Below are 17,500 nucleotides of genomic sequence, written 5' to 3'. Positions count from 1 at the left end.
TGAGTAAGTGGTCCAGAACTGGATATACTAGGAACTGGAACTGACATTTACCCAAGTAGTAGTGCATGATGGGAGTTGCAGCTCACAGCAGACATACACAGTTGTCTATATTTATCTTGTAAGTGCCAAATGAAGTGATCATTCTGGAAATGTATTACAATGTAAACAAGGGACATTTATCCAAGCAGTGTATGGTGGTACTGTACACTGAATACTTGTCTTTATATTTATCTTGTGATTAATTATATAGAACACCAACTAGTTACAACTCTTAGAACCTTAAAAAGGGCCAGATAAAACTATCTTGAGGACAGTATATGGCCCCAGGGCCTGTACTTGGAGACCACTGCTCTAGTCACTGGAGCATATGCACGTAGGAATACTTCTCATTATCTCACCAGCTGTATCATCTGTAGTGTCACAGGTGTACAACTTTGACTTTTCATTTAATACATTGGCAAAGGTACAACATATAGTGAAAGAAAGGCTTCTGTTACACTCTAATTAAATATAATTCTTTTATATTGGGACCCCCATTTAATTTCATATAAATTTGGCAAACCCTGGTAGGTAAGATATATAAAACTATATAAAAGCATTTCAAAGAAAATTGGTTAGACGTACAAATAAGCACTTATCATCATGTGCTCTATGGTTGATACCAGAGACATTTTTATGACATGGTATTGTTACAGTTTTACCATGGGGTTGGTAGACTACTGGCTGGAAAGAATGAGTCAGAAGAAATCAGTCAAATACAGCCTGTTGCTCTGTTATGGGGCCCCTAGTTATATGACATGCTAATAATCAAGAGATTTAATTAGCTTAACCTCGTTATAATGAATTGCTTGGCTATGTGTTTGTTTAAATTCAATCAGAGTTTCCATTAAAGAGTTCAAATGTTTGCACTGCAATAACATTATGGATTATATCTATTATTTAAAGGGACACTGAACCCAAATTTTTTCTTTCGTGATTCAGACAGAGCAGGCAATTTTAAGCAACTTTTCTAATTTACTCCTATTATCAAATTTTCTTCATTCTCTTGGTATCTTTATTTGAAATGCAAGAATGTAAGTTTAGATGCCGGCCCATTTTTGGTGAACACACTGTGTTGTTCTTGGTGATTGGTGGATAGATTCACCTACCAATAAACAAGTGCTTTCCATGGTACTGAACCAAAAAAATAGCTTAGATGCCTTCTTTTTCAAATAAAGAAAGCTAGAAAACGAAGAAAAATTGATAATAGGAGTAAATTAGAAAGTTGCTTAAAATTGCATGCTCTAGCTGAATCACTAAAGAAAAAAAATTGGGTTCAGTGTCCTTTTAAATGGACCCTAAATACAAATTGTAATCTACATGATTTTGAACCTTTGTATCTGAGAATAATTTTGCAATAAAAACTGCAGCTTTATTTTGTCAAATGAGTATGCTGTTTTATGTTTATTCATTTTACTGATTTCCCTGTACCCCAGAACAAAACAACCCCTGCTAACCAATCGCAAAGTAATATTCAGATATAGCATGAACTTTGTTTGCACATGTGCTAACTGGTGAAGCCTGCCCTTATCTCTTCCCTGATTTCAACTTGGTTACTATTGCAAAGAATGATTCTCCTATTATGACAGTTGATGCAAAACTGATAATCCACCTTTTACAAACATGTGACTAGTTCTACTAGTCCCTCTGTTTAGGGACGAAACGCGTAGAACAGACAGTAGCTACTTTGTTATTTTGACCCTGGGAAGCCGCCGTAGGAGTTCCGGTATCACGTGGTACACGCATATCACTGGTAGGAAAACCTTACACGGAAGTGCTGAGGGTCACCGTTTGCATCCCCGCATGAAAGGGTCAGTATATTTTGCAAATACAGACTTTTTATTGTTAATCTTCATGAACTATTGACTACGAAGGGGAACTTTTACATCATATGTGCCTGTACAAATCGTATTTCTTGTGAGTATATACATAGCGTGTGGCTATAATTAAAGTTGGAAATCTACACTTGAATCGTGTCTGCGCTCTTCTGTTTTCTCCTTATATGTGACTAGTTCTACTGAGAATCTTGGGGGGAGGGTGAAGAAAACAAAAGCTTACATAAATTGCCTAAAAGTATTAACCCAAACCTCCCTGGGAGATAGTGAAACAAGCACAATTTTTAGATGTATTTTAGAGCAAAAGGCAGCAAAATAAATAATGAATTAAATATTGCAATAATGTTTCACTTGCAACAATGAAACATTAATAGTTGTTGAAATGTCAAGTTTAATTGTTCTTTAAGGAGTACATTTCATTTATTTAAAGGGATATGAAACCACATTTTTTTCTTTCATGATTCAGATACAACATACAATCTTAAGCAACTTTCTAATTTACTCCTATCATAAATTTGTCTTTGTTCTCTTGGTATCTTTATTTGAAAAGTCAGGAATGTAGTAAGCTTAGAAGCCGGCACATCTTCGGTTCAGCACCCGGGTAGCGCTTGCGGATTACTGGATAAATGTACCCAGCAAGCGTTTCCCATGGTGCTGAACCAAGAAATGGGCCAGCTCCTAAGCTTGCAGTCATGTTTTTTTTAAAAATAAATATAGCAAGAAAACAAAGAATTGAAAATAGGAGTAAATTAGAAAGTTGCTTAAAATTGCATGCTCTATCTGAACCATGAAATATTTTTGGGGGTTTCATATCCCTTTAAGGTCTAATGTGTTACTGACCCTTTAAGTCTGCCAAAATGTATGAAGTAAAAAAATAAAACTACTACAACCAAGGGAAAACAACTAACAAACAAACCAACCAGGATAAATATGTTTGCACATTTTAGACACAACGCTTTTAATTGACTAAAAGGGAGCACTGCATACCTCAGAGGCTAGTTTCTTCATGTAGGGATTGAGTTCATTTAGTAGACTGTATCCTTGCTGGAAGAAGGAATACTGCGCATGCATGAACGATAACATCTATGGAGAAAAAGAAGGAGGTTAAACACTGGCAAAGGAATATGTGAGAATATGAAATGCTAAATAGCTCCCTCTGTGATCAGTTCTCTCTTACACCTGATGATCAAAAACTCGCCGCCATGGAAAGAAATCATACTAAATAAACCTAAAGGAAAAATTTGCCATACATTTTAAATTCTGATGCTAGTATAAGAAGTGATTGGAAACACATTAATGGGAAACCAATTTTACAGTAGACTATCCATTTAAGTGTGCTGCAGCATAAAGAACAATCTTTGTTAAAACAAGATAGGGTCAGGGTGACAATAACTTTCATTCCCTTAGTAATGGTAGATGTGATCAGGGTTGTAGAACCTATTCAAACCAGAGTCCATCTTTTTTATCTAACTCGGGGTCCGCTGAATACGTCCTAGAAATTCTATTAACAAAAACAAAAGATATTGAGGCAAATATCAGTTAAAGGGATAGTAAAGTCTAAATTAAAGCTTCATGATTCAGATAGAGAATGTAATTTTAAACAACTTTCTAATTTACTTTTATCATCTAAATTTCCTTTATTTTCTTGGTATTCTTAGTTGAAAGCTAAACCTAGGTAGGCTCATATGCTAATTTCTAAGCCCTTGAAGGCCCCCTCTTATCTGAATGCATTTGGCAGCTTTTTCACAGCTAGAGGACGTTAGTCCATGTGTTTTATATAAATAACATTGTGCTCACGCACGGAGTCAGGACTAATTGTCTGAAATGCAAGTCTGTCAAAAGATCTGAGATCAGGAGGCAGTCAGCAGAAGCTTAGATACAAGGTAATCACAGAGGTAAAAAGCATATATTTCTATAACAGTGTTAGTTATGCAAAACTGGGGAATGGTAAATAAAGGGATTATCTATCTTTTTAAACAATAAAATTTTTTGGTGTTTACTATCCCTGGAACCAGAGTGAGCAATCCTTAGTAAAACAATAATAATAAAAAAAAAAACTGCATGTTTACATACATGTGCAGAAATATGTACAGAGACTCACACAGAGAGACCGGGTAACAGCTAATTGCAGAGAAGTAAGTGTCCCACTCTGTGTGTGTTGAAAACTCAGATGTAGGGGAATATGGGATGGAAACAAATTATAAAAATTGGGTCCCCTATGTCCATTGATTAGACAACCCTGGCAGACATACAAGATGTCTCCATTTCTGTATCCACATAGATTCCTCCCCAAATTTCCAGACACTGACTTTTCCAGTGAAAACAAAGGCTCACTTGAATGTAGAATTTTTGTTATTTTAAGAAATGAACACACGTACCTATTAAAATCTCTTAGTTTGAATCAAGCACAAAAGCAATCTGAATTTTTAATAAATATTTGCTTCTAGTAATAAATGATTTCATCTCTTTTTTTTCATTTGTATTCCATCTCTTTATATTACTACCACCCGTCCTACTTGCTCACTGCTGCCGTGCATTTATCTGCTGCATAAGCAACAACATAATCTAAATGCCCTTTTTAAGACAAACAACATCTAAGCTTGCTGCATTTAAACCGTAGGGAGCTGCGTTATAAATATAAATTGCTTGTTGGTTTTGTTTCTTACCAAGATTTAAAGTGACATGAAACACAAACATTTTCTTTTGTGATTCAAACAAAACATACAATTTATAAAAAAAAAATTTCTAATTTACTTCATTAAGCAATTTTTTTTCCGTAGTATTCTTTGTTGAAAGATACCTAGCACATATTTTGAGCACTATATGGCAAGGAAAAGTTCTGGTATCTAGTGCTCTTTCAAATGTATAACATTTTAACAAAACTGCTGCTATATAGTGCTACAGACATGTGCCCACATGTTTCAGCAAAGGATACCAAGAGAATGAAGAACATTTGATGATAGAAGTCAAATTGGAAAGTTGTTTAAATTTGCACACACTATTAATCATGAGAGAAAGATTGTGGGTTTCATGCCCCTTTTATGAATCTAGGCCACTGTCACTTTAAAAAACATTAAGAACAAGAGCATAGTCAAGGGGCACAGAGCTGAAGATATATAATAAAGAGTACTGTTTATTAACAGCCATATACTCACTGCATCCAGGATTTCAAACTTCTTTTTGGCTTGCAAGACATTGATCTGTAATAAAGATAAAATTATGTAAAACTGCAACATTCTGAGAAATAGCACTGGAATACTAATTGTATGGTAATACTTCATAATTCAGGGCGGCAAATTAGTAAATCATTTACAGATATTAAAAAAATATATCAGAAGGTATACTAGTCATATAGGCTAAAGGTATCTCATAAAGACCAAGATCTCTAGCGCCACCATCTGTTGTTTGTTTAATATGACAACTAGTAGTAAAGGCTCACAAACTATAAATCTATATATGTGAGTGTGCATATTTAGATGGATAGATATACACACACATCTTTGTATATTATCTTTTGTAAATTAAAAAAAAAAATTATATATGATTAGTAAAAAGTAAAATATGGGATTTGTTATTTTTTATTTATCCCCATTCTATTGCTTTATATATATTTTTAAATGTAAACTGATGCATTGTCAAGCGTTTGTTGTAATAGATTTTTAGGAAAACTGTGGAATAAAATAGTTTATTTAACCATTAATAAATGGACAAGAAAAAAAAAATTATCCTGAAAAGTAGTTTGTAGCATAACCAAGTCAGAAAAGGCTGCATAGTGGTGGGTACAACATATTAATCTTGTAAGTAAAAATAACTAAGAGAAATAAGTGTTATGTTAAAATTATTATTCTACCTAGCTCATGGCTATATTTTACTGCCAATAATAAATAAATTATTCTACATCCGAAAATATTAGATTTACATGTAGCAGTTTCTAGATCATTATATTCTTGTAAAATTGCTTTCTTCTTGCAAAAGGCTTAAAGGGCCATAATACCCAAATGTTTAAACGCTTGAAAGCGCTGCAGTATAGCTGTAAAAAGCTGACTAGAAAATATCACCTGAACATCTCTATGTAAAAAAGAAAGATATTTTACCTCAAAAGTTTCTCAGTAGCCACCTCCCATTGTAAAGGATTTCTAAGCAGCATATTAGTATGTCTGTCCTGGGACAGCTTAGGGGATGAGCCTTGTGCACTCTCATATTATTTCCCTATTCAGCTTACTATGAAACCTCATGAGAGTAAAGTCAAATCTCATGAGATCACAGTAAAAGAGTTCATGACCTCAGCACTGCTGATGCTGATTGGCTGCTGTTCATTTCTTCATTTTTTTTTATGTTTTTACCTGCAGCTGGGAGCAGCTGAGTATAACTTTTTACACAGAACTTACTCTGCTGAGCTGAGGAAATTGTGAGGTAAAATATCTTCCTTTTTTACATAGAGATGCTCAGGTGATATTTTCCTGTCAGCTTTTTACAGTTATACTGCATCCGTTTCAAGTGATTTAGCATATGAGTATTATGTCCCTTTAAGCACATACTTAAAGTCAGCTCTGGGCAGCAATACACTGCTGATTGTGGGATGAACATGACTGGTGATTGGCCGCAACACACACATCACTCTTGATTTGCTCACTGAGTATGCTCAGCTCATGATTGGCAATGCATTACCCCCCTTAAAGCAGACTATCTATTTCACTACTTTCTCTCCTTTATGGGAGTTAAACACATAGTTATAGACAAGCATAGAATAATAACAAAATGTGCACTGCATTATGATGATCACAGTTTTGGGGCCCCAAGCAGTGTGACTAGTGCAATGATTAATCATTTCAGTTTGTGCACTTGCCAACAAATAACTCCACTTTCAGACCTCTCACCTGTAAAACATAGTCTAGTGCAAGGTGCCGGAAGCACTTCCTTGTGATGGTAAGAGTACCCGTAGCTTCCTCCACTTCATGTGGTTTGTGGCGCGGTGCTTGTGCATTCTTCACCAGAGCAATATCCAAGTCTTCCCTAACCTTGTCAAAGTGTTTCTTTGATTCTTTGAATTTCCTGACATCTCTGAAATTCAAATGATGTGGTTAATGATGACTAATATTTAGAAATGCAGATATTTATCTTTTTTCTATCATGCATTTATAGGGACATTTTATTGTAAAACTAAAACAATCTGTTTTAATCAAGCATTATATTTCTAAATAAAATACTTCTTTAAATATTGTTTAACAGGTTTAAACACTTAGTCAAAGTTGCACTCCTAGGCCACACCCACTATGCTCTAGACGATGATAAGGCAAGTGATTGAATCATATGCATGTTGCCGTATAAGGAAACACAATAATAATAAGGAAACAATATGATTCGTCAAAAAGTTGCACCAGGGGCGCATTTTGGCCTAGGCAAACAAGGCACTTGCCTAGGGCGGCAGATTTTTTTGGGGCAGCACTTTTTGAGTCTCATTACATACTCACTTCACGCACACATACACACACTGCACTACATACGCACACACTCACCATTTACATACACCCACTGCACTACACACAACCCATAAACGCACACACTCACCATAGACACACGGCACTACACATACTTATTACACCAACTCACTATATACACTCACTGGACTATACACACACACTCACCATACATACACGGCACTACACACACACACAATCACCATACATACACGGCACTACACACGCACACTCACCATACATACACGGCACTACACACACACACTCACCATACATACACGGCACTACACACACACACTCACCATACATACACGGCACTACACACACACACTCACCATACATACACGGCACTACACACGCACACTCACTACACACACTCACTATACACACATACACCCACTATACATGCCTGCACTTAAAAATTAACATTTATTTTGGAAATGCCATAAAAAAGTTACGTTAAACCCTCACTAAAAAATATTATGGCCAATAAAGGCCTAAGACCTGGGGGGGCAGCCAAATCCTGAGTGCCTAGGGCAGCACAAAACCTAAATACACCACTGAGTTGCACACATAAGGCATAGCAGTCTTGTACCTACCTACTTTCACAACAAACAAGTAATATTGACACTTGTATTATTTTTAAGTGCAAAATACATGTCTGAATACCTAGTTTCTATCAGCAGCTAGAAACGTTTTTAATTCTTTTACAAAGCTCACTTCCTTCATATCATGAATTGCAACTATAGAGCCTACAGTTCCATGTGTACATTTCCTTTGCTATTTTACATGGTTTTGAAGGTTCAGTTAACCTTTCATGCATAAATGTGGATATTGTGTACCCCAATGTGTCTTTAACAATCTCATATCCTAAACTAAGTCCAGGCTTTTACAAACAAAACACATAACGAAAGGCTAATACTTTAGAACAGGGTGGCAAACCTATGACACAAATGTCCATTGACTACCAACATACAACTTGATTTCATTGCCTACAATTGTAATGCTTAATAAAAAAATTCTTGTGAATCTATTATATACAGTATATAAGCAATTAAGCGGATTACGTTGATTTTTCTTTAATGTCCCTTTATATATATAAATACATATTTATATATATATATATGTGTGTGTGTGTGTGTGTGTGCACGCTCTTACCTGATAAAGTAATTTCTTTCATAATGATGAGAGTCCACGAGACATTACATGTGGGATTAAAGTCTAGTCTTAGAGGAGGAGGCAAAACACCCCACACAACAGAGCTTTACTCCATCCTATTTTTCCATGATTTCTTAGTCATACTACATATGGCCAAGAGAAAGAAGAAAATAGAAAAAGCAGGAAAAAGGAAACGGGGTAAAAAAGTGAAAACTAGAAATACCGTCATCTGTTATGGGAAAAGGATGGGTCTCGTGGACTTTCAGCATTAAAAATTAATTTAGCAGGTAAGCATACATTTTGTATTCTTTCATAAGATGGTGAGTTTCCATGACCCATCCCATGTGGGATCCTATACACAAGCTATAAAGTCCACAGGACCACCATGAAATAGAGCAATTGGAATCACTGAGGACCTTTCCCATTTTATCCTGGCTATTATACTGGATAGTTAAAAAAAAAAAAAGGAGAAAATACGTAAATCAGATTGAATGACCAGGGAACCATTTATAAGACTCACTTGTTGATATCAAGATCTCGCAAAATACTGGGGTAACTTGTAATTCAAGTGAGAGGCCATTAAGTCTATGTCTGTCATTCCCCCACGATTCACAATCTGGTCGAATACCTCCTGATTCAAGGACCATTTGCCTGGGGGAAGTTCACTTCCCAACTGTCCACACCAAGAATGCATATTTCTGAAAAAATCATGCAATGATGGCATTCTGCCCAAATTATAATGTGGGCTACCTCATCTATTGATAAGTCACTTCACGTATCACCTATATATAAGCCACTACTTTGACATTGTCTGACTGAAATCTCAGAAAAGACTGCTGTTGTAACAATGGCCAACTCTTGAAAGCCCTAAAAATTGCATGGAGTTTCAAGATGTTGATTGGTAATCTCGTCTCCCAAGGAGACCAAACTCCCTGCACTTCCCGGCAACCCCAGACTGTGCCCCAACCCAGCAGGTTGGCATCTGTGGTAATTACTACGCAATTCAGACAGAGAAATGAGGCTCCCTGAATCAGATAAGTGAGTCTGCACACTAAGTTAGAGAATGTTTTACCTTGAAGTCTAAAGAGATCTTCTGAGACAGATTGTTGTAATCTCCTTTTCACTGTTGCAACATTTGAAGGTGCTACCATGAGACTATTTCCATCCATTGAAACGGTGTAGGCAGAAGAGTTTGATGGAGAAGAGCACAGGGCTTCTGCAATTTGAGTCTGCAAGCATCTGTGAGAGAGACTCATTGTTACAGAGTTTATGATGAAGCCAGAAAGGCAACTCTGGTTTGTGGTAGTAGAAAGCTTTTTTGGAGGTTGATTTTACAACCATAGGAACAAAGGAACTAAATAACTCTGTTCTCAAGTTCGTGAGCCATCTGAAAAGAAGCAGCCTGTACTAGAATGTTGTCTAGGTAAGGAGCAACTGCCGGGTCCTAAGCTCTCACTACAAACAAAAGAGCTCATAGAATCTTTGAGAAGATTTTTGGTGCTGATGCCAGACCAAATGGGAGCAGTACACATTGATAATGTCTGTTTAGAAATGCAAATCTGATAAATTTTGAATGATCTCTATGAATATGCATATGCAAATAGGCATCTTTGAAGTCTATGGTATACATAAATTGACCCTTCTGCACTAAAGGTAATATAGTGCGAAAAAGTCTCCATTTTAAAAGTTGGAACTTTCACAAATTTGTTCAGAGTTTTGAGATCCAAGATTGGTCTTGTAAGTCCTGTATTTCTTTGGAACAAGGAAAAGGTTATAAGAGAACCCCTGAATCTGTTCCAACAAGGGGACAAGAGTAATCATTTCCATGGCTTCTAGGTCTGTTGCACATTCAAAGAAAGCTCTGTCATTTAAAGGGTCTTTTGGAACAGGACACTGGAGGAATCTTCCTCAAGGTTGGCGAGACCAAAAGCCTTTGTACCTCTGGAAAATTTTGTTCAGATGATGAACCTGAACCGATTTTTCCCAAGCCTCCTGAAAATGGTCCTCAGAACTGCATACTGAACCTATCTAAAAAAAAAAAAAGACATTGCAGACTTAGAAAAAGTTCAAAGAAGGGCTACAAAACTAATAAGGGGGATGGAGAATTTAAACTATAAGGAGGAGTTAGCCAAACTGGGTCTGTTTTCTCTAGAAAAAAAGGGCTTGAGAAGTGATGATTAGTTTATATAAATATATTCAAAGCCCATATACAGAGTTAGCGGAAGCTCTGTTTTTTCCGAAACAATTGTTTGTGACAAGAGGTCACAATTTAAGGCTGGAGGAAAGGAGATTTAGTCTCCAGCAACGTAAACCTTTTTTCACTATAAGAGCAATACATTTGTGGAACTCATTGTGTAAGGAGGTAGTGAATGGCAATACTTTATATACATTTAAAAATGGCTTAGACATATTTCTGGCTAGTAACAGAAGTCAGGGATATGATTGCTTGTGTTAAATGGGTCACTATTTTAATGGGATTAAATTAAGCTCAACTGGAATTGTAAATCAGGTAGGATCTGTATAGGTTGAACTCGATGGACTTCTGTCTTTTTTCAACCTCATCTACTATGTTACCTCAATTTTACAGCAAATGTGTAAAAGTGCCTAAAATTGTATGTAGTGTCATCTGGTGTATATAATGATGTCCCCAGTCAATGTGAATCATGTACATGTTCATGGTAATAGCCTGTGGGCTATGTGAGCACAAATACCTACTTACCTCTCAGCACTCACTGAACCATGTTTACCAAGCTGCAGAAGACCTGCTTCCAGTAGAAGAGCTCATCCTATGCAGTACACACATACATAGGCCCTAAGGAAGGAGTACTTTGATGCACCAACAGGAGGAGGGTGCAGAACAAGTCCCAGCAACACCTGCGGTAGGCAAGTGACAAACTCCCATGGGAGAATTACTCTCACTGCCAATGTACTCTTTTATACTCCTCTGTCCCTTTCCTGGCTATCTGAGGGGGATAATGGGTCTCACATTGGTCTGAGAACCCTTTTTATTCAACATGTAGATCAGCACTTCAGGTTTTACCATCACTCCTTGCTGGAGGCAAAAAATTGAGTAAGGAATCATGGGAATATATGAGGGATTGAAGTTCTGTTATGTCAGAATTTGCCTCCTCCTGTAGGGCTGTACTTTTATCCCCATATGTGATGGCTCAAGGGCTCTCACCATCTTATGAAAGAAACATACTTTAAATAAAAAAGTAGCAGTTTTCATTCACAATGGTACCACATACCCAGTTACACACTCTGGAACACCATATAAAATGTTCTGTAAATAAATTATCTTCGTTAAAGGGATACTGAACCCAATTTTTTTCTTTCATGATTCAGATAGATAGAGCATGCGATTTTAAGCAACTTTCTAATTTACTTCTATTCCTATTAATTTCCATTAAATTGTACAGGATTTTATATGCACACTTTCTGAGACACTAGCTCTCATTGAGCATGTGCAAGAGTTCACAGTTTATACATATGAGTCTGCAATAGGCTGATGGTTGTCACATGACACAGGAGCATGCTATTGCATTTTCTTTTTTTAATACGTATTTGTTGATTAAACAATTCTACTGTATTTAATGGTTCTATACACAATATGACTTTAATGGCCATATACTATACACAGAAGATATTCTCTTTATCATTTAGATCTGATCATACTCAAACTTCTACCTATAAGGTTGGATATCTCATTGCTGAAAACAAGGTGGGGGGGGGGGGTTGTCCCCCTCAGTCAAGAGTGAATACTAAAATGTAGGCACTCAGCTTTCGTTATATAAACAAATTGTGCATTTAGATTTATTCATGTGAAAGTGCAACACACAAAGAATCATGCAAATCCCAAAACTATTAACTACAACTCTTCTTCTGTGTCTGATCATTTTTATCTTCCATGTTCCTGAAAGTGAAGGTAATGTTTGACGAAATCAGTGCCCGGTTTGAAATAATCCTATTAAAAACAGGGGCACTTTAATTCATCAAACTTTACATTTTACTTGTTTTGTTCAAATACTTACCGTTTAATCCTGACAGCCGCTTCAGCGATTCCCCCGGCCGTCGGAAGCCTCTTCATACGTCAGAAATGACAAATCTGGCTTCCTCCAATCACGGCCTGTGGCAGCGCTGTGATTCGAGGAAGCTGGATTCGTCATTTTTGACCCGCGAAGAGGGCTTGTGACGGGCGGAGGAAGCGCTGCAGTGGCTGTCAGGATTAAACGGTAAGTATTTGAACAAAACAAATGAAATGTAAAGTTTGATGAATTAAAATGCACCTGTTTTTAATAGGATTATTTAAAACCGGGCACTGATTCGTCAAACATTACCTTCACTTTAAATCATCTTATATAGGCATCAGAAATAATTCACTCCACTGCAAAAAAATGCATATGAAAGAATTGTTCTAAAAACATTTAAATCTGACATTTTGTTAGCACAAGTTGCAATGTTTTGAAGTCCAGGGACACACCACTAAAGGACTTCTGGAGTGTGGTCTCACCCCCTTTGCTGTGGCCAATTAGGGTTGAAGAAAAAGAAAAACAAGAAAGCGCGTCCTGCAATGCAAATGTAAAATGTTTCCTGTGATGGATACCCCGGCTACCCCGACTGGGTAGCTCCGCCAAACGGGTCCTGCTTCCTCCCTGCTGACTGCAGCTATGTAGCTGGCAAGTGACCACAGCCTGTAGCCACCCCTGATGCCCGACAGCACCAGTACTCAGGGTCCCACCCTGTGGCAGTCTCCGGCTACCCAGACTAGGTAGCTCTGCCAGAGGGTCCTTCCTCTGCCAGGAACAGGCTGCTATGTAGCCCAGGAAAGTGATTTTAGCAGGAGCTCACCCAAATAACTAGACAGACTAGCATTCAGGTGAAACAGGAACTGGCTTTATTGAAAACGCACACTCCTTTTATACACAAAGCTCATCTTGATAAGATTCTGGACAATCCCACAATTTTCCCGCCATTCCCGCCCCTCCAGACAGACCGGCACTTCCAGAGCAGCCACAGGGGTGGCGGTTTCGGGGGGAGTTCCATTAGCTCGGCTAGCCTGAGAGGGGTTAGGCGGGTGTTCGTTGTAAGCTGGCCGACTGGGAGTTCCAGGAGCCCGGCCAGCCTTGGAGGGTTTTCCCGGTCATACATCAGCTCTTCTCTTAACAAGTTTAAAACACAAAACAAGCAAACAAAAGCTTCCAGAGATTGTGGTTGCTCTGAGGAGCCAAAAACCACTGAGAAACAACAGGGGTGAGGTTGTAGGGGGGTAGGGGTTTAACCCTTGCAGCCTGGTATCTGTGAAAATTCCCCCCTTCCAGTTCGGCAGACCTGGCTAGTTCCTTAACGGGTTGGCCTGGGGCTGTCCGACGGTGGCCCTCCACTTCTCGGATGATGGAGAAGGTTATCCCATCTCCCCTGCGTTTGAGGCACCCTGGGGGGTTTCTGCTGGCATTTATCCCCTGCGCCCTGGGCGCAGGGATAGTCACACGATGCAAAGTACCAAACAAGTTTGCCAAGGCTGGCTCCCAAACAGTTGCTTTCCCACAAGTTCCAGTGTCTTTACGTTCCATGGCCATACTGCCTCCCTCTGTGACATTCTGTTGAGTACCGGCTGACCCACCCACAAACAAAGCCTGTTCTGGTTTCCCAGCTGTATTCCCACCCCAGACCGGAGGGTGAGGTTGCTCTTTGGTGGGGCAGGCAGAGCTCAGGTGCCCTAACATGTGGCACCAACTGCATAGGTTTTATCCTCTTTGCCCAATGCAATGCCTGCCCCCGGTGAGAAGTCCTCCTGGGCGCAAAAAGGGTAGAGATCATACCCAGCTACTGGGGAGAGAGACAGGCTGTCTCTCCTCTTGGGAAGGGGATCTGCTGCTGGGGAGGGAGGCCGACTACCTCTGCTCCCTGAGAAACTGTGCTGCCGCTGGGGAGGAAGACCAGCTGTCTCTGCTCCCTGTACTGGGGGTTCTGCCGCTGGGGAAAGAGACCAACTGTCTCCTCTCCCAGAAAGGGATTCTGCCGCTGGGGAGAGATATCGATACCCATCTCTCCCTGCAAGGGGTTATGTGTAAGGGGAGGGAGGACGACTACCTCCACTCCCGGGGGATGGATCTGCCGCTGGGGAGAGAGACAGACTGTCTCCTCTCCTAGGAAGGGGTTCTGTGTAAGGGGAGGGAGGACAACTACCTCCGCCCCCAGGGGATGGCTCTGCTGCTTGGGAGAGAGACTGACTGTCTTCTCTCCCTGCTCCTGGCTCTGCCGCTGGGGAGAGAGTCCAACTGTCTCCTCTCCCGGGAAGGAGTTCTGCTGCTGGGGAGAGTTATCGACATCCGTCTCTCCCTGCAAGGGGTTCTGTGTAAGGGGAGCGAGGGTGACTACCTCCACTCCTAGGGGATGACTCTGCCTCTGGGGAGAGAGCCCGACTGTCTCCTCTCCCTGCTCCTGGCTCTGCCGCTGGGGAGAGAAATCGACTGTCTCCTCTCCCAGGAAGGGGTTCTGTGTAAGGGGAGGGACGACGACTACCTCCTCTCCCTGGGGATGGCTCTGCCCGCTGGGGAGAGAGACCGGTTGTTTCCTCTCCTTGTACCTGGCTCTGCCGCTGGGGAGAGAGACCGACTGTCTCCACTCTCGGGAAGGGGTTCTGCTGCTGGGGAGAGCTATCGACATACGTTTTTCCCAGCAAGGGGTTTTGTGTAAGGGGAAGGAGGATGTCTACCTCCTCTCCCTGGTTTACCAGAGCTGCTGCAGGGGCTGGGCAGAGGCCGGTGGCTCTCTGCCCTGTTGCCAGTGCTTCTGCTAGGGTGGCCCCCTGGTCCAAGACCATAAGCTCGGAGCCAGACTGCTGATCAGGATCCAGCAGCCCTGGTTCCCCTTTTCTTTGTTGCCACTCCTCCACGGTCGAGCTCCATGAATCCCAGAGGGCTGCACCCCAGATCTGTATACCCTTGGCACGCTGCTTAACGAGATCTAGCAGCCTCTTGTATTCCTTGTCCAGTGCCTCTTCCTGGTCAATTATAAAATCCAGATCGTCTAGTAGCCAGTATTCCTCCAAGAGATCCATCAGTTCCTCTTGGAGCCCAGAGATATCCTCCAGACCCTCCTTTTTGTAAATAACAATCCAGAGCCACCGAAGCCAAAGCCCTCTGTGGGGGAGCCATCCACCAGCCATGGCTACGCTTGCATAGCGAGTCATTGGAGGGCCCGATAGCCGTCCTCCACCCACATCTCTTGCTGGACAAGTCTATGTAGAACAGATAATCTTGACAAAGGCTCCCTGGTGAGCTGAAACGCGTAGACTTGTCTATTATCCAGCCCTGCAGAAAGGAAAAAGACTACAGAGACACATTCACATTCACTCCCAGAACCGTCACGCCAGTAAGACTTGGAGGACCTGGCTATACGGTAGGAGTACAGATCAACCGTTTCTTCTACTAGTGTGCACACTAAGGATACCAAGAGAAGACTACCAGCACTTATTAAAGGTACTCTGAATGTATTTTCAAAAGACTCACTGATTGCCGTTGAGGTGCTGAAGCACTGGTTTGCACCTGTGGAAGCTATTACAGCCATTGCCACCTAGGAGATTCTAAAAGCCCTCACGGAAGAATGTTATAAAACAGCACTTATATGATCAAACTAACATTGCTGCAAACAGACTCCCAATAGCGCTTTTATATATAAAGAACTGTGTTACTGCCATAAGAAGTTACCGCAATTGTTAACCAGTCTGGTTGTTTTTATAACAACACAATAGCTTTATTTAAGGCTTTTTTTCACAGTCTACATTGAGTATTAATGCACAGAGTTCCAAATACTGGTTTTTTGCTAACAGCTATACATAGTGGTTGGAAACTGTTCTAGAACCTGATTAGAGCGTTACATTTATTTGTTTAAAGTTTGCTCGAAAGTCTTTTAAGGACATTAGTAATTTTAAATTCTCATTTATTTTTTTATTTTTCATTTTTTAGATTAATGGACACCGGTGTCACAGTATTTAAGTGATTTTATACTTATTTGAATATTCTGAATTTTTCTAGAATTATCAGGATTTTGTGTAATAAAATTTGTTATTTGATATTGAAACCTGCAGCACCTTGCATTTTTTTAAGAATTTTTTAAGAATTTCCTAAGAAGTTCAAAATCTGATAAAAAGTGGTTTGGGTTAGTCTAGAGAAATACATATTGAATTATTTTAATCATAAGGTCTAATTGTATTCATTCTGATTTATTGGGGATATGTATAACAGATATAGTTATTATTAGACTATTTAGATTCTAATACCCCGGCTACCCCGACTGGGTAGCTCCACTAAACGGGTCCTGCTTCCTCCCTGCCAACTGCAGCTATGTAGCTGGCAAGTGACCACAGCCTGTAGCCACCCCTGATGCCCGACAGCACCAGTACTCAGGGTCCCAACCTGTGGCAGACTCCGGCTACCCAGACTAGGTAGCTCTGCCAGATGGTCCCTCCTCTGCCTGGAGCAGGTTGCTATGTAGCCCAGGAAAGTGATTTTAGCAGGAGCCCACCCAAATAACTAGACATACTAATATTCAGGTGAAATAGGAACTGATTTTATTGAAAACACACACTCCTTTTACACACAAAGCTCATCTTGATAAGATACTGGACAATCCCACAATTTTCCCGCCATTCCCGCCCCTCCAGACAGACCGGCACTTCTATAGCAGCCACAGTCCCACAGAATCCCAGGACACAGGGTGGCGGTTTCGGGGGGAGTCCTCGGTCCCCAGATGCCACAGTCCAAAAATCAGCAGGTGTCCTGCTGTTCTGTGGCCGACCGGGAGTTCTAGGAGCCCGGCCAGCCTGAGAGGGGTTAGGCGGGTGTCCGTTGTGAGGCGGCCGACAGGGAGTTCCAGGAGCCCGGCCAGCCTTGGAGGGTTTAGAACACAAAACAAGCAAACAAAAGCTTACAGAGATTGTGGTTGCTCTGAGGAGCCCAAAACCACTGAGAAGCAACAGGGGTGAGGTTG

At 40.3% G+C, this 17,500-nt stretch overlaps 1 protein-coding gene across 1 annotated transcript in view; it reads right to left on the bottom strand.

The window, feature by feature from the left end:
• ACAP3 (ArfGAP with coiled-coil, ankyrin repeat and PH domains 3) overlaps positions 1-17,500 on the bottom strand; it is a 302,744-nt gene that overhangs the window by 130,837 nt on the left and 154,407 nt on the right. The window contains 3 exon segments of the mRNA XM_053690978.1: positions 2,862-2,957; positions 5,030-5,074; positions 6,752-6,935. Coding sequence (XP_053546953.1) covers positions 2,862-2,957; positions 5,030-5,074; positions 6,752-6,935 — 325 coding nt within the window.

The sequence above is a fragment of the Bombina bombina genome, chromosome 8 (genome assembly GCF_027579735.1).
Source record: "Bombina bombina isolate aBomBom1 chromosome 8, aBomBom1.pri, whole genome shotgun sequence".
NCBI lineage: Eukaryota > Metazoa > Chordata > Amphibia > Anura > Bombinatoridae > Bombina > Bombina bombina.
Note: the sequence above shows the minus strand (reverse complement) of the source record. Positions and strands in the feature narration are given on the sequence as shown.